The sequence below is a fragment of the Vicugna pacos genome, chromosome 2 (genome assembly GCF_048564905.1).
Source record: "Vicugna pacos chromosome 2, VicPac4, whole genome shotgun sequence".
NCBI lineage: Eukaryota > Metazoa > Chordata > Mammalia > Artiodactyla > Camelidae > Vicugna > Vicugna pacos.
Window position 1 is genome coordinate 75342860 of NC_132988.1, and position 18438 is coordinate 75361297.

The 18438-nt window shown below is 36.6% G+C and overlaps 1 protein-coding gene and 1 pseudogene across 2 annotated transcripts in view; both read right to left on the reverse strand.

Annotated features, from left to right (window-relative positions):
• Window positions 1-18438, reverse strand: part of ANTXR2 (ANTXR cell adhesion molecule 2) — a 131977-nt gene that overhangs the window by 71788 nt on the left and 41751 nt on the right. For both annotated transcript variants that reach the window (XM_006198222.4, XM_015250913.3), the window contains exon 11: window positions 9236-9314. In XM_006198222.4, coding sequence (XP_006198284.1) covers window positions 9236-9314 — 79 coding nt within the window. The remainder of the gene's footprint in view (window positions 1-9235; window positions 9315-18438) is intronic.
• On the reverse strand, window positions 5981-6374 carry LOC102534792 (10 kDa heat shock protein, mitochondrial pseudogene; annotated as a pseudogene).

Sequence of the window (18438 nt, forward strand, 5' to 3'; positions counted from 1 at the left end):
TATTCTGAACACCAGAAACTGACACATTGTAACTGACTATACATCAGAAAAAGAAAAAAAAGCAGTATGTGGGTCTAATGTTAAGCAAATTCTTGGTGCCTCTGTTTTCTAATCTACAAAATAAGAAAGTCAGCTGTTCCCAAGGCATGAAACTCTGTGGCAAAGGATATTGCTCTTTAAAAAGCACTGTGCACATTAACATATTTTTAAAGCTCTGGATGCTTTTGTAGTAAAAAAACAAAAATAAGTCCAAGTTGTATCAGCACAGAATCTTTTTTTTTTTTCATAACGTTATCAATATCCTACAGAAGTAGGATTCCCTAGAATCCATTTTGGGAAATGCTAGGATTGAACAAAGCTAAGAGGCTTTCTGATGTTGAAGCAACAGTGGTAGTAGGATTTAATCAGAACATTTAAAAATGGAATTTGAATTGCAATACATAATAACCTATGCACAAAAAGAGCTAACAATCTTTATGTAGACAGTTATTTGTAAATAACTGAAGAGAGAAGGTAGTTTTCAGAAATAGTAGAGAGTGCTAGCAAAATATACTTGGTTTAGCTGATCAGAAAAATCTTGAAATGTGTGTCATCATTTCCCTATAAAATCTGATATTTTCACAATGGAAAAAAAAAGAGAGAGATTACCATAGAGTAGATGGAAACTATCTCCAAACAAATCAATTTCCAAAGATATTGGTTATTAGTAGCCTTTCAGTTTTAATAAATCTATTAAAAATAACTTTAAAAATAATTCTCAGAGCAGCATAGACCATAAAACATCCATTAATTTCAGAAATTTTTAGGAAAAGATTAAGAATCAAGTATACATGATCAACTAAAGTATCCTTTGATTTCTAATTTTGCATCTGAATGTAAGAGGGGATAACCACACAAAATATTTATATAGCAGATGGTAGGCTGCAAATTAACCAAAAGAGACACCACCAAAATACCACCTAGAATCTTTATCATTTCATTTGTTTTTCAGAAAACAACGAAAATAACTACAGAAACTTTACATACACAGACACACACACACACACACACAATATCTTCATAGAGCTTTACCATTTACCAGTAGACCATTCTTAAGGCACTTCAAGATGTTATCAAATATTTATCATAAAGAATTATTTTAAAATACAAGAAATGAAAAGACATGCATTCATCTAGCAACTTCTTGATGTAGAGTTTGGTAGAATGGAGATGTAAGCTCGGCATGTGGTTACTGATGTGTCCTAAACATCTAAATCAGTGTCTTGCACATAGAAAGCTGCATGTGTATATGTGTGTATGTGTGTGTGTGTTTGATTCAGAGAGAGAGAGGAGGGAGATAAATACCTTGCAGAAATTTTCCAGGCAAATAATCTAAGTTCTCTGTCCTCAAAACCAAAGAAAGTAATTCAGAACACATATGACACTTATGAAATACTCCAAGGGTATCTTTCTACCCAGAATTCTAAACATTCAAGAAGAAATCATGCAGCTCCCCACAGGCTTGATTACACTAAGCTCTAAAATCTGGACAAATAAGAACATAACAGGAAAGGAATGTTAAAGAAATACATAGAAAACTATAATATCCTTCAGGACGAATGTTGTCAAATCTATAAATTCATGATTCCACCTTCAAATATAAGGTCTTATATAAGATAGCCCCAATCTGTGACACGTATGGAATGTAAACAACATTCCCCACCAGACCTTCCCCACATGAGGATCGAGCCACAGCACCCATGGAAATGGCTCACCGCTTGGCTGTTCTACACAACTTTCTAAAGGGTTCTATGAACATTCGTTTCCCCCTTTTCTTAGAATCAAGTCCTGTGTTCAGAAATAAGGATGTGAAACTAGAGGGTGTGAATATACTAAAAGTTTAGTGGTTAGGGTTTTCTTTCTACAAATGTGTCATGAGCAGGGAATTTGGAAAATGATACTGATGGAATATAAAGTAGATGGGGTGGCCATGACAGGCAGTTAAAATTCTTGGATTTTCTGTCAAAAAATGCCCCATTAGGAACACTGACAAAACACTATGCACATCCAGATGTAACTCTACATTTAATGTGACAGTATTCTCTCAAATGATTGCAAAGATCTGTCTATAAGAATACTGACTATGAAAACACACACTTTTGAAAGACCTACAGACCTAATCTTTATCATATTAAGCTAAGCATGATGGAAAACAAGTCAGAAGAAGCAAAGAATTTAATGCAACCCAACCTCATCATAAACACAGCTCTGGAGACCCTGGTCCCAGACACTAGCTCGGCTAATTGGATACAAATCGAGGCTTTCCCAGTTCCTTTGTTTAGATTTGCCGAAGCCATTAACAGAGCATGAAAGGCTTCAGTCATGAAAGGGAAATCATTCCATTGTTCACATAACTTAAGAAACAATTAAGGAAAGGTCAAACACATAGACTTCAGTCGCATGAGCAGACACCATGCTGAAAACTGCAGACTTCAGAGTCAGATGGAACTAGCTATGATGATGCACAGATCTGTATCACAGGTGGAAGCTAAAAGCTTCACTCCTGTTTAGGCAGTGCTGCTCTTTAAATACTAGATAGTTAAGGAACTGCCAAAGCGATCGTGTGAGATGAGTCCTCATGAAGCCCACGGGTTAGTTGGAGAGATAACCCTTGAACAAGTGAACAAATAATCAGAACCGTGAGGAGTGTGGAAGGAGCGCACAACAGAAACAGGGCAAAGTGGGAACTAGGCCGTGTGGGCTTCGAGAGGGCCTCCTGAGGAAGAATATGGAAGCCCAGGAAGGGAGTCAGGGCAGAAGCAGTGGCTTCTTGCAAGAACAAGAAAAGACAACTTTGGCTGGAACACAGTTTGGTGGGGTGGAGGGGCAGTTGTTGGTTGCAGCTGAAGCAGCTGAAGAAAATACAGGAAACACAAATTTTTGGAAAGCAGCAATCTCTTTATTACAGAGACAATTGGCCACTTGTTGGATTAATGTCCATTTGTTAGATGACTTTCCAATCGGCCGTTTGTAGGATCAATTGTTCCTAACTAACCATAGTTCTGACAGGCAGCATTTTCAAGTGTCTACAAAGACAAGTTAGCTGAGGAGTCCGGTTGGAGACTTGGTACCCACATGGTGATCAAGGTTGTGAAGCCAAAACTCTCTTAAGGTTTACCTGGGGACACACCAGACCCTTGAGCTTGATTATAGGGTAAAAGGAATATGTATTTTCTAATCATCCTGGACACATTCGGTTTTGAACTTCATCTGCACCTAACTTCCTTTTCTTTATCGAAAACAAGTTATTATGTTCAATCAAAAACTTTAATCTGCCAAACAGAACTGAAATTCTAGCTAACAGAATCATAGAAGTGTAAAAACAAATCAGAGTCACTATGTACTTGCAAAATAACTATAGGAAGAGAGGAAGCACTCAAAAATTTCAAAACTATATGACTAGCATGTTGCAATCTAGCTAGAAAATAATTAATCATAGCAACAACATTAGAATAAAATTGACACAGAAAAGGGGAAATAGGTCTCCACAATTTTGTTTCCATGAAATTAGAGCTAGGGGAAGAAAAAACAGTCATGGAAGAGGTGATGATTTCATTTCATTTGATTCTTTTGAAATATTCCATATCAGGAATTAGCAAACTATGGCCCAAAGGCCGAATCAGCACATCTATTTCATAAGATGCGTGGCAAGCTAATTTTTTTTACATTATTACATTTCTGATAAAAATCAAGAGAAAAGGATATTACATGAAATTAAAATGTCAGTGAACACAGTTTTGTTCAACACAGCCACGCCCATTTGTTATATATTGTCTCCGGCCCTCTTTGGGCTACAATGGCAGAACTGAGTAGTGGGACAGAAAGTGCATTGCCCTCCAAAGCCTAACGTATTTACTCTCTGATCTTTTACAAAAAAAAAAAAATTGCTAACCTCTGTCTTAACATAAATCAAATTGGGATCTGGTAACAAATGGCAGATTGTGCAAGTATTCAGGCTGAGGAAAGACAGGCTTGGGTTCCAACTCTAGCATTTACTCGACTTTGAAACTGAGAAGCAATCCAATCTCCAGAGCCTCCAGGCTTCAAGCGCCCCCTTTCCAGGGGGCAGTGAAATCAGCCAATATTCTGCTCATCAAGCTCTGGACCCTGCTGAGGGCTGGGTGCACCTACTAGAAGAAGCACTTTCTAAAGCGTTTGCATAAATGTGCTCTGAAGATTGGAGGTGGCTCTCTGTTCCTCAGTTTTCTCATCTGTAAAATTAAGGTCATAGCAATAGCCTCCTCTAGAGTGGTGAGTATTAAATGAAATCACAAACTGCTTAGCACATGTATAACACTTAGCACAGTGTCTGGCATTTAATATGTGCTCAGAAAACATGTTCTCAGTATTATTGTTCCAAAAGAGTCAGAAGAGCAGCGATTCCAAGAGGAAAAAAAAATCTTTCACTGAATTATTTTAAGTGGAGACACATTTAGGAAATCTCCTGAGACAGATGAAGAGAATGGACTGCCTAAATCCAAACCTTCCTCAGACTCTAATCTTGAATCTCTTAAATCTAAACCTTAGTTTCCCCACTTTTAAACTGAATGTACACCTACTTTCATTCATTCAGTTAACAAATAATTTTGGAGCACTGTCAGGACCAGGCACTGAGACGGAGGCAACGAGCAAGGCTCGGGCTCTGCTGTCCTCGTCTCAAGACTGTTGAGAGACACCAAGAAGTAAACAGGAAATTACAGCCCAGTGACATAAGTGCCTTAATAGGACTGAGCCCGGATGCTCTTGGAGAACACAGAGGGCCTTCTTTATTTGTGGCATTTCCACAAGGATTAATCAATTGCTAAAGCAGTGGTTTTCTATTTTGTTTCACTTTTCAATGCCTGTGAAGAGCCAAAAGCATCATCTGAGAATGAGTTAGATTACCAACTGCATCTCACCTATTTCTGTCATTCTAATATGCCTAAAGGCTGCGTAGCATGTAAATACAATGCCTGGTATTTATCATAATGCTACCCATTGTCCTCTTCTATTCTGAATAGGGATTTAATGCACACATCTGCAGGCACATTCTCATCAGCTCCAGCTTCACGTCCCATATCTCTGAAACGGTAATATTACTACCACACACCAGAGGTATTTGATTTTGAATCAAAATAATGGTCAAATCTAATGAGAAAAAAAATTATCCTGTGATTATTATTGATATTATTATTATATTATTATATAATATTATATTATTATATTATATTATTTATTACCCTATAATAATTAATGAAATAATAAAATTCACACAGAAGACTACAAATCATCAACCTAGGCTGAATCAGCAAGGTCACCGTGACCCCTTTGACCTCTCCTCCTTCCCCTCCCTGAAGCATCTGATGCTGCTCCTTTCATGTTGGCCTCTTCATATGAATAAGTATCCTCGTTTTCCCACGTCTTGTGCTGTTCCTTCTCTTATTCACTTCATTATTCTACAGACCAAGAAGGACTTACATTTTCCCTCAGCCTGATTAAACTTTAAACAAATTTCTTCAAATTTCTTCCGAACAATAGGTCCTTGACCTCCCTTTTTCTAGAGAAAAAAACTTAGAAAACTTTATAATTGCAAAATCTTTTTCTGCCTCTTTGAAATGTGTATAAATCTCCTTTAAAGTCTTTTTCCAGTTTTACAGATCCCAGGGGGAATGTATTTCTTGATCTGAGAGCCATCATCAAAGAAGGTGGTGACCCCAACTCCCAGTCTCCATGAGAGGGTAGGAGCCTCACTTTAATGAGTGCCTTGCTCCAAGTTTTAACACTACCTCCTATCGGGAGAATAGGAGAAAGATGAAAAATGCAATCCATTTTCTTTCCTTTTTATTAGTTTGGAGATTATTAGTTTACTACAAAAGACAGACATGGAAGTTATTTACCTGATGAAAGATTTCAGAACTTTAGTGTAACGTGCAGTCTCACTTGATGCCATTTTAATAGCAACTTATTTCAATCTCACAGATTTTCCAAGAATGTCACCATCTCTAAATAAAAAATAACCCCTGCTGTCCAGAACAACTTTGGTGCCTCCGTATTCTGAGAGAAGAAATTCACCTTCAACTTTCACAACTGGTTGGATCTCTCCACCCTTGCCTTTAGAGCCGGATCCAATAGCCAATATTGTTGCTTGCAATACTTTTTCTTGGCATTTTTTCTGGAGGCATCATGCCTCCTTTGGTTACAGTCTCAGCTGCCCTCCTTTCAACTAGTTCTAGATCAAAGAGGGGAAGAAACTTTCTAAATGCCTGTCGTGTGGTGACTCTAGTTGCTGAAGTTCGTATCCTGCTCTGATAGCCACAGCTCAAGGAGAGAGCCGTAGTCTGGCCCTTGGGACACATGAATGTGGGAGATTTTCTTTCCTTCTTTCATATCTCTGTCTGCTGAAGTTTAGAGAACCACAGATCTATAGGATGAACTCTGGACTTTTTTTTAGGCTACTGATAATCTGGTCTAAATTTTCCATTTCCAAGGCTTCCACTATTTTTACTCCAGCCAAATATATCTCCTCTCTCAATTTATTTTTGTTAATTAATTTATTTTTATTAAAGCATAGTTGCGTTACAATATTGTGTTAGCTTCAGATGTACAGCATAGTGATTCAGTATTTTTGCAGATTATATTCTTTTACAGGTTATTACAAACTAACTGGTATAGTTCCCTGTACTATACAGTAAATCCTTGTTGCTTATCTATTTTGTATATAGTAGTTTGTGTCTGTTAATCCCGTACCCCTATTTTGTTCTTCCTCCTTTCAGTTTCTGTTTGCTATTTACCTGTTTAATGCTTTCCCACCTTTTCTCCTTGCCTAAGACCTGTGCTGTCTTTCAAGACTCAGTTCATCTCAGTTCCTCCATAAATACAAAACCTTTCTCTGGTTTTCTTTCCCTTCTTGCTCTACCTCCTAAAAGCTTTTTTTTCCATTAAAAAAAAAAAAAGAATTTGGTTGACTCTTTCATTCCACACAACTCCCAAACGTGTACTTCCAATCCAGATCTCTTTTTTGAACTCCAGACTGTATTCAGTAGCCTTTCTGACATTTCCACTGAGATGATAAGGACATCTTTCATTCAACATTTCCAAAACAGACCTCCTTATCTTCTTCCAAAGACTGTTCTACCTGATGACAACTCATCTTTCTAGCTGCCCAGGTGAAAAAGCTTAGAGCTATTCTATTGTCTTTCTCTCACACCCACATCTAATCTGTCCAGGTATCTCATAGATTCCACCTTTGAAATACATTCTACTCTAACCATCACTTCTTACCATTTCTACTGCTATCTCCCTAGTGGTGCCCCTTCTCCTCTCCTGGATTATTGAAATAGCCACAGAATTGGTCTTGATGTTTCCACTTTGGCCCCTGCCTGCAAAGTCTATTTCTGCACAGCAGCCAGAATGATCCTTTTAAAACAATGTGGTGCTGTGTCACCTTCCAGTGGCTCCCTGTTTCACTCAGAAGAAAAACTCAAGTCCTTACAATGACTTATAAAACCCTACGTGATCTCTCCTCTCCCTCCACTCTCTCCTGCTCATCTCGAAACTCCTTCAACCCACACACTGACTGCTTTGTTCTTCTTTAAACTAGCAGATACAGTCCCAGCTTGGGCTTTGGCCTAGCTGCTCCCACTGCATAAACACCCTTCCCTTGCATGGTCTTCAAGGCTCTCTCACCTTCCTCAAGCCTTTGCTCAAATCTCTCCTCAGTGAAAATTATTTTTATCCCTTATTGAACATGACAAGTTGTCCCCTCACTCTCTCTGCATCTCTGACACAACTGATGTCCCTTTTCCTAAAATCACCTTACTCTTAAACCACCTGAGTCACATTACGCTCCCCTGAGAAATAGCAAGACCTTGAAAGACTTCCTTAAAGCACACAACCTGTAAATTCCAGATGTGTCATTTAATTTCAGCATCCTGCACACTGAGACAGTGCATGGTTATAAGGATCCAGACAAAGGCTTGTTTTCCTGTTTGCATGGGAGAGGGGTGCATAAAGGTGGCTGGATGTACAGAAAAGGAAGGAGGATGGAGAAAGAAAGTCATTCCAGTGAGCTAAACACAGAGAAACCACATACCACAAATGTTTGTAATCTCAACCACAACCAGAGGGACCAGAAAACCTATAAACTGCAACCACCAAAAAACCTACAAATTGCAACATGAATTGAAGATAAAAAGAAAAGAAAACTAGCTATTTTAAAAATAAAAACAGGTGTCAAGAGTTATCCAGGGAATTCAGCAGAGACCCAAGAGTGCATATGGATGCTTGTCTTCCCTGCAATGTTTTCTCACAACCAGAAACAAAGCTACCCTTCTACAAATAATATCGAGTTGTTCGGTTTTGTTTTCTGGAGGAAGCATGTCTCTAGGATTAAAAGATCAAAATATGAAATGATGAGATGTAAGAAAATGTTTAGGTTTGGGATTTTGGTCTTTTAAAGGGCAGGGATTTTTTTTTCTTTGCTTTGATTATATATATTTTTACAAAGAAAATGCACTCATAAGAACAACAGCCTTGTGATCAGTTCCTTTTAGTGCTTCGTGTTTTCATGTTCAACAATATAACAGCAAGACTTTCCATAAACCTAAAAAAAAAAATCCTACAAGGAAAACACTGTTTTATCAATGGAGTTTACATTTCAAAATACTGCATCTTAGGCAACAAACATCAATCATCTCAACTAAATTATAGTTCAATGTAGTTTCAAACTAAGATACTGCCAAGCTATAAAAATCGAATTCCTTACTCACGTGAGGAAGCACCAACAGTAAAATGGACAGAACAATAAGCTCACTCATTAAAATGCACTAATAATTTCAAAATATAATAAATGCCTTAGATACTATAATGCAGATTTCATTAACAAAAAGGCATTATTCCATAAACATTAATGTTTCAAGAAAAAAAAATGCTTCATTTGGAAATCATTCTTCTACTGTATTTTGGTTTTAAATATGACTTTTCAGATTTATAAATATCAAAATAAAATGTATACTCTCATAAATTCCTTTTGAAGGAGGCGAAAGGGAAAAACACAAAACAACCTAAAATAAATTCTATACAAATTCTTTCTTGTAATGGTCTCCAGTGTTACTATCTGTGCCTTCTTTACTATAGTCTGTAGCAACACTGAAGATCCAGAAATTATTTCTCGATAGAATTATTTTTAAAAGGTAACTTTATGCAGACTGTTACTTACACATTCTGTGGCTGTGACTATTAATGAGCTGGAGATGACAGACTTTCCTCCATTAAAGCTCACTGAAACATCAAGAGTTCTGAAAGAAAATGAAGAAGTAATAATTAAAAATAAATTAAAAAACTAGAATATTGTGGGAGACTTTTATTTACTTAAATAATTTCAAACTAGCCTGAAAAATTTACTTAAAGAGTCAAATCCTAACTTTGTTCTTTCTTAGTTGCAGTCCTTACTCAGTAGCCAGAAGCAAATTCCTCAGGTGATCTAATTGTTCCTAAAACAAGCATTAACATAAATAGAAACATTAAGAAATTCTGGTACTTCTTGTTATTTAATTTAAATTTTTTAAATTTAGAAAAAAATTCAATTTAAAAAATTCCTTAATCCAGAAAAATCACTGAGATTTCAGGTTCACAAAAACCTAAAAAGGGGGAAAATATCCTTCTATCCGATTTAGTTTATGTTCCCTGTCTTTAGATATTACCATATCACAAAATCATTCTTTAAGAATATAAAATTGGAAATAATAAATCATTCAAAGGTAAAATATAGAGAAAATGACCATGAAAGACAAAGATAAACTGAAGGAAATTTTTAAAAAGTACACGATTTATGTATTAGTAGGCATTTGTTGTAAATGGTCCCAGGATAATTAAAATATCCTGACAAAGGGAGAAAAAAAGAGAGGATAACTTTTGTCTATGGCTAAGAAATACCATAATTAAAACATAGCTCTCACTTTTATTTCAAATAATTATACAATTAAAAATAGTGAAATTTTTATTAATTCAGATTCTAGTAATTCATTATTTGGGATCAGTTGGTAATTTTTTTTAAATAGCTCTAAGAAGATATCAAACGGAAAAAAATGACAAGGAGATTTTAAAGCATTAAGGAAACAACTCTTTTCCAAAAGTTTACAAAGTATATTGCCAAAGAATAATCAGTGTATCAGCAAATCAAAGCTATTAATTAAAGTGGAAGTAGCAGGCAACATTGTTAATCTAGCTTCTGTACAACACTGTGCTCCAATTCTCATAAAATATTATAAATTCCAAGAATTAATAGCCAGCAGCTTTGCTTTAATTACTCTAAATTATAATTTTATTTTCTTTAGAAAATTTCTTCTCTGTGCCTTGGATTGAGTGCCAAATATTATTAGTTATGGAGAGTTAAGATAAAAAAGAAACAATCTGAAACCACTGGTAAGATTTTCAATAATGATGCCAGAGTGAGGAGATGAGGATTATTATTTAGTCACTGCCACATGTCAGACACTATCCCAGACATTTCATGGATATTATCTCATTTAATCCTTATAAAAACCCTTAAAGTAAGTAGTTTCGCAGTTTTACAGGTGAAGTACCTAGGACCCAGAAATGTTCATTTCTTTGCCCAAAGTGGCAAAGCTAGGATTCTAACAAATTTTGAATTCTTTCCATCATACTTGAGAGGCTTGAAGAAATAAAATCCTTAATGTGTTTTTTTTTTCCTTAATGTGATATTTAGTTTGGATTCTTACAGGGCTAGAGCCACCAGGAAAGATACAATTAGCAAACATAGCTAAACTCTTCTTCAAAATTTAGAATTACCCTCATTAAAAATATTTCTTCCGAAATATTCACTTCAAAACATTTTGTTTAAAAAAAAAGTTTAGCTAAATCCAGAAAAGAGAGAAAACTTGGGGTGTTTATACCAACTTAACTGAACTTTTGAACTATTTCAACACAGAATGCCAAGTTGCTTATTTAAGAAAGAAAACTTAAACCTAGTTGCTTATTCTGCAGAACTGAGTGCCTTGTTTTGTTTTGTTTCAGTTTGGTTTTTTGAAGACTAAGCATAGTTGAATCCAAAAATAATCTTTCCTAGCCCCTAATTTCTCTACTTCAAAGCATGTACCAGAGAGCACACGGCATGGAAGGCATGGTTTTAGTTTGGGGGAAGATCATTTGATTCATAATAATGTATGACTGAGCAGATAATCTTACTGACTCAACTTTTAAGGGATCAGTAGACACTGACAGAAGTTGTTTATCATCTGGCCCGTAGAACTCACCAGAAGTGAACCAGTTGTCTAATCAATGAAGGAAACATTCAAAATGTTTAATGCTTATCCAAATGGAATAAGAACACAAGGTATATTTTACAACAAAGTTCACTCTTTTCTGTAGCTTCCTGTAGCATGCTGCTGAGGTCTTGTAGGCAACCAAAACAATCACACGTTATTCCTAAAATCTCAGTCTAGTATATACTGTGGCTGGTGTCAAATAAAACTGAGTTAAGTCTCCATAGCCATGAAAAGCCACCTGAAGATTCTTTTGACACATGGACTTCAGTTTCAACAGTGTAATCTTCATCTTCCTGAGGGCAGTAGCAGCAAAGTCAAAACATGACCGTCAGCAACAGGACTAATAATGACGGCTTTTATGGATTCCTTACTGCGAGACAGACACAGAGCTCATCTTATTTAACAACCCACTGAGGGAGGCTGTAGCATTATCTCCATTTTCCAGATAAGGGACCCAAAGCTTAAAAAGGTAACTCACCCAAATGTTGGACTTCTCTGACTCTGCAGACAAAGTGCTTTCACCTCTACTGCATGCCGCCTTAATCCTCGATAACCACTAGGGTCTTATATCTAAATTTCTCTCACTGACAAGAGCTTAGGGTCACTCCCCCAATTTTTTACTATATTCACGTATTTCTCATGGTTAACTACAATGGCATCCGCTATATGCTAAGATAAGGTATTTATTTGTGAATATACATAAATGTATATTTTTATATGCTATATATTTGCTGGGAAAATTTTTCAGAAGTTACAATCATGAAAAAAGCACTCTAAAAGTTATTTCCACTTTTAAATTTTATCATCTTTAGAAGAACATGTTTCATGTATCATGTTTAGAAGAACATTTTTGAGATTACAGGTATGATACTGGAACTATTATGAGCCGACACCAGTGTCCAAAGCTATGCTACCCCCTTGCTGGACACAGATTCATAAAACCATCTTCCCCTCTAATCCAGACTCAATAATTTGACGTTTCTTTTCTCCAGAACTGTGATATATGTATTTCATGTTTTGTTATATTTTATGTCACTTCCATTATCATCTATGGGTTTCTCACCCTGGTTGCTGTATAACTTCTATATACATAAGTGGGAGGTGAGTACAAAGTTCATCTTCAGTTGTCCCAAGAACCCAATAAAATTGAGAAAGGGGAGAGATTCAGCCCACGTGTTGGAGAATCAGGAGTTCTAGTATGCACCCCAGTCATTACATTCTCAGCCTTGTGTTCTTCAATGTAAAATGGGGGTAAGTGTGCCCATTTCAGAGTTGTTTTGGGGAAGAGAGCTTGATAAAATAATGTACATAAAATGTCCAACAAATTGCCAGGAACACAGCAGGTACTCTATGAATTACTGTAACACTTGACTATTCTTTAACAGATTATTCAGAATATCAAGATACTTTTATATAAATATTTTAGATCCAAGTTCAAAAACAACACAGATAATATAGAAGAATGTATAGTAAGAACAAAATAATTTCCTTAACAATGTTTTGTTCAATTTAAAGAATTTCCACTCTACTTACTGTTACATAAGAATATAAAGAGCTAAACTGTTCAAAAATTCCTAGTACATAATGCCATGCAGGTTCCTGTAAAGAAATTTTTCAATGCTATTTCCTTCTTGTTACAAAGCATTATCTTGATTAAATGCCACGTTTCCACTATGTTGAGCTGTGTGCTTGAACTTAACACCTAAAACTGCATGCCAAATTGGTTTATGAATGTTTATCAGTAAGTTCAATCAGTCACTCAGTCATTCTATTACTAATTAAACCAATATTTATAAATTGCCCTACAATATAGCTAGGCTGTACTTGGTGATAAGGCTGCAATAAAAATAAAACACAGTATTACAATGTAATCAAAAGTCTTAGAACTGACAACTCTGTCTACTTCCTTTTCTATAAACTGGTTCTACATTGTTTAGAATCGTTTACAAATATGTCCATATACTCTGCTCCATCCTCAGAATATTTTTTTAAGTAGAAGGATAGAAGAAATCTAAACAACATAACAAGCAGACTGCTTGAAGTGCATTTTAATGTCAATTGGTACTCAATACCAATAAATAATAATAAAACTAAATTCAAATTCATGACATGTAAGAAATTATTAAATAGTATTGTGATATATAATTAAGTAAATAAGATTCAATGTCCCAATGGTCACAGTGCTTTTATTTAATTTTTAAAGATGTATGAAAATTCCAAAACAGGAGAATAGCTCAGTGCCATATGTTAGGGCTACTCAGATCTGAGAAATCTCATATTCCATGAAATACGGTGGACATTTCAATCCACAGTAACCTATTTGCAAAGTATTCACTTGCTGCTATATTTATGCATATCCAATAAAAGACTGCAATTTTATGATCCATTAAAAAAGATGAAAAAATTAAATAAAATTGTGAAAGACATTTGCTGGAAGTAATAAATAATTTACCTCCAATTTGCACATACTGAAAATTAAACTGGCAACTACTCAAAAAGTTATTAAAATTATGGTGACTTAAGATATTTTGAAATCAAGGGCTACTATTTAATACTCTGCAGAGCTTTTCAAAAGTTAGCTTAATGCATAATGCCATAAGTTGAAAACAAGGTTTCATATTTGTGACTAGTTTAAAGATTCCACTTCTAGTTACGAGTATATGTAAATGAATGCTTTGTCTTAGGACATTTTCTTCAAAGTGGTTAAAGAATAAAATAATTGAATAAAACAATTTCTTTTTGAGATATCTCAGTGTATGTATATAACTAAAGCAAACACTGCAGTCAAGAAGACTGCAAGATTTCAGAAGGAAAAGAAAGTTGTATCAGAAATGTACTGGACATCACACTTAAAGTTGCATCATAAATTTTTTCAATATTACACTGAAAATAATCCCATTTTAACTGCTTTGCATATTTCTTAAAAATACTAAAATGATACTTGGAAATGACCGCTCAATTTTTAGCGCCTTTTGTCCAAAACTGTCAAATGTCTTAGTAATAGTAAAAACTTCGATAATATAAAATTTAGAAGCAGATATATAAGAAATATCTTTTATATCGTCATGGAGCTGCCCCTCTTTGAACAGTTTTAGTTACCAAAACACTCACTAATGATACTAATTATTACCAAAGTCTTCCTTACATTGGGCTGAAATGTGCCTCCCTATATCTTCTACTCTTTCCTCCTCTTGTTCTTGGGGCAATAAAGAGGAAGCCTCTCTGTCATGTCACAGACCCGACATTTGAAGAGAGCTGAGGTGTCACACCTGATTCATATCTTTTTCAGTAGTTTAATTGCATCCCACTTAGTATTTCCATACTTGGCAACATCTTGTCGGCCATCCCTAGTTGTGCTGGAATTAATTGTTGTTCCTCTTTAAAAGACAATTTCCAGAACTGACTATAATATTTAGGATGGAGCTGTAATGCAGATTAGGGGAACTTACCACATTTATAGGTATAATCAGAAAGCAACACACCATGGGAACAAAGAAATAAGCGTTCTACAGTTGGGGGAGGGCGTGTAGAGAAATGCAAAAACTAAGAGGGCCCTGAGCTTTAACCCATCTCACCAAGATTCTAATATTTTTATTAAAAATAAAGACATAAAGTCCTGGTATCCACAATGAAAAAAGTAAATGAAGTCTCATTCCTCACAAGGAACAGAAGAAAGAACAAAGTTGTGTTGCATCACCTGCTACTAAGATAATGGAATTGGGGACTACATAGATATGCAGATGAAGGACATTTGGTCAGCGTGTGGCCTAGAGTGGATGGCTGGATTTGCCCGCAGGCATTCACCCAGCATCAATGGGCTGTGCAAGCTGTAGCTGGGCCTCCGCGGCAGCCCGATGTCCTGGCAGCTGGAAGGAGACCCAGTGATTTACACATGTGCATCTAGGGTGAGTGCTGTGGATGTTCCTGAGTGCACTCCATCTTCTGGTCTCCCCACTACAAGAAGCTCGTCTCAGGCCATGGCTTTGCCCAGAACCAGCTGGTTATTTGGAAGTACCCAACCGTGGCCAAGGCGGCTGAGCTCAGATCAGTCCTAAGTCCTACCACGAGCCCAGATGGAGCCCTGCAGCTATGGTGCTGCTTCAAGTTGGACCCTGACCAAGGAGGGAAGGGGGAGAAGACCAGAGTAGCCATAAGCAGCTTCATCCACCAAGTCATCTGCTGAAGACCAACTGATCACCTCTGTTTGTGTTTGTGTGTGTGTGTGTGTGTGTGTGTGGTGTGTTTAACTTTTCTAAAAAAGTCATGCCTCATTCTCAAAAAAAAAATCTGATAAAATATGTTCACCTAACATACATATAGTGGTATATATATTTTAAGTGTTCATGTGAGAAGTTGTGCTAAAAAGGCAGTTTTGTTCAACCAAGAAAGGGAAATAGAATTAATCAGTGTTATTCCAGGCAAAATGAATTATATTGAAAAAGTAACAATGTTAAGGAGAACACAAAGACTCTATTACCAAGTCAGGCACTAACCCCAAGTCTGCCACACATCCATCTCAATGATTCTTCAGTATCAGATGCTTAAAATGTTCCACATACGCTGATGTCCCACCACTTCTGTCAACTGTCTTCCCACGCTGCCTTTTAAGAGAACTAATACTATCAGTTTCATCTGATTTAGATATTTATTTCATATTTGCCAGAAGATTCTGGCCAATGTTTCTGAAAGCACATTTAACTATACCATATGCCTCCTTAAATCATCTCTATCAGACAAGCTGTAGGATAAGGCTCTGGTTCATTCTGTTCTGTTTTTCTTTCTTTACAATGTGTTTATGTATATTTACCCAATTTGCTCTGTTCTTCTTGCCAAATTACAGGTTTGAGATCTCAACTATTCCAGAGCAGCTGTGCTATTGTCGAAGTCTCACTAAACAAGGCTCAGAGAACAAGCCCATTTTGCAAGAACTGATGACGCCTGCACATCAGCCCAAGAGGTGAGCACCCTCAGATGGGCGAGCTTCACAGAACTTCACACAGTCCTTCCTACTCACACTTAGGAGGTTTTGGTGTGAATGAACCACTGGCAGAAATTAACTCCCAAACAATCTACAGATGTTTTTTAGGTAAGACAATTGATTTAACCATATGACATTTTAAAATTAAATTATATCCAGTGGAAAAAATAGAAAAGAATAATCTCAGTACTACCATCCTTCTTTCTGTTTGTATTTAAACAGAATTTTAAGAATTTGTTTATCTCAGTCTGAAATTCTATACCAAATAGAGAAATTTAACAGAGATGGCTCTCAAAGAAGGTACTTCAAAGACCCATTCCAGCAATGCTAGATACCTGGACAAGATTGCCCAGAGAGCTTTAGCTTTTGTTTACTCTATGACATCAATTTCCAAATGCAAACCCATGTTCCAGCTACTTTGCTACATTCTTAGGCCCCATCTCCAAGTAAACTTCTTCATGTTAACTCTCTTTTGAACCAAAATTCATGAGCCCTGGGTGTTGAAACAAACAATGCTTGAAGAAAATGTAATGCAGGAAGTAACAGAAAGACGAGAAAGGAACTGAAAGAGCACGCTAATGAGATGAGGCACGTGTCCATGGATCCAGCTCTGAGACGATGCATCTGGCTTTGAGGCTGGCTGTCTAGGGTTACTTCACCAGCATGTTGTGAATTATTTAAGTGAGAGAATAAGGGGAACCATCACCACATCTGTCACCCTCGCATAGGAAAAGCCTTCGTTCATTGTGGGGCCAGATGTGTTTATTTGAAACATAGACTAACTAGCTACTTAATGGGTTTGAATCCTTAGCCAAAAGCTAATTAGACAAACATATTAAGCATCAGTCACCTTACAAGGCTAAATGGTTTCAGTTGTGTTGATTTTAATCCAATCTCATATGACAGCTCATCATCCACAAAAATATCTGAAGAAAATTCAAACAGAGGAAAGGTCCAAACTACTTGCAACATACTTAGGAGAACAAATAACGATATCATCGAATAGCCAGTACAGTAACAAATAAAATCTCGTAAATTTTGCCTCAGTGGTTTTTTGTACTTAACAAAAAAAAAAAAAGGAAAGTCAAAGTAATTATTTTAGACAGCTCTCCTTCCAAAACATTCTCAGTTTGCTTGTAGGTGAAATATTAACATCAAAAGCCAAACAAATGATGATTTTTTCATGCCTGATACTTATTACATCTTACATGACTATTAAAAATCACATCTCCGGAGTATTTAGCCAATCTACCAGTCACTAAAGAATATCAGAATTCTCCATGGTAGTCTCTTCAAAAAGAGACTGTGCCCCAAGGCAAATTCTAGAGAAAACAAATTCAGTGCCGAACAGGACAGGCATTCTATAACCACTTCGGAGAAAAAAGAAAGCTGTCCCCCCTGAACTAGTCGTTACTATGAAAAAGCCAAGATAGTTTTGGGCTCTCTGCAATGGTAGGACCTTCCAAACAGAATTCCGAGGACTTTTCTCCTACCTGATATACCCAGACATCAAACGCACTGTTAGCTCCTTCTATACACAGTAAATCAAAATGTTTGAGAAAAATGTATTCATTCTTTCACGTAGCAAACATTCAGTGAATCTGCTGTGTGTCAGGCATGGCGTTAGGTGCTAGAGACACAGCAAGGAACAAACAAAATTCATTCCTAACAAGAAGGAGACACAATAACAAACAAATAAATGCTTTGAAGAAAAAGTAAACCTTAAAAAGGGAATGGAGAGTGTTAAACTCAAGACAGGGGGAGGTTGTCTGATTAGGGTGACCGGGAAGGGCTTACTGAGAAGTTGACATCTGAACAAAACCTGAAGAAGTTGAGAAAAGAGAGTGAGACATGAGGGGAAGAGTATTTCAAGCAGAGAACAGCATGTGTAAAAAGTGCTGGTGTGGGCGGAAGCCCACATGGTTAAGGAACAACAAAGAGGCCAGTGTGACCACGACAGAAGGGGCAAAAAGAAGATGAAGCTGGAGACACAGAGAGGGCCAAATCCTGAGGAACCCCGAGGAACACTGCAGTGATGAGGCGTTCACCCTGAATGTAATGAGGAGCTCATCCTCCAGGGGCGACATAAATTGATCTGTTTGAACAGGATCCCTTTTGCCAAGGACAGAGGCAGAAAGCCCAGTTGAGAGGTGGATA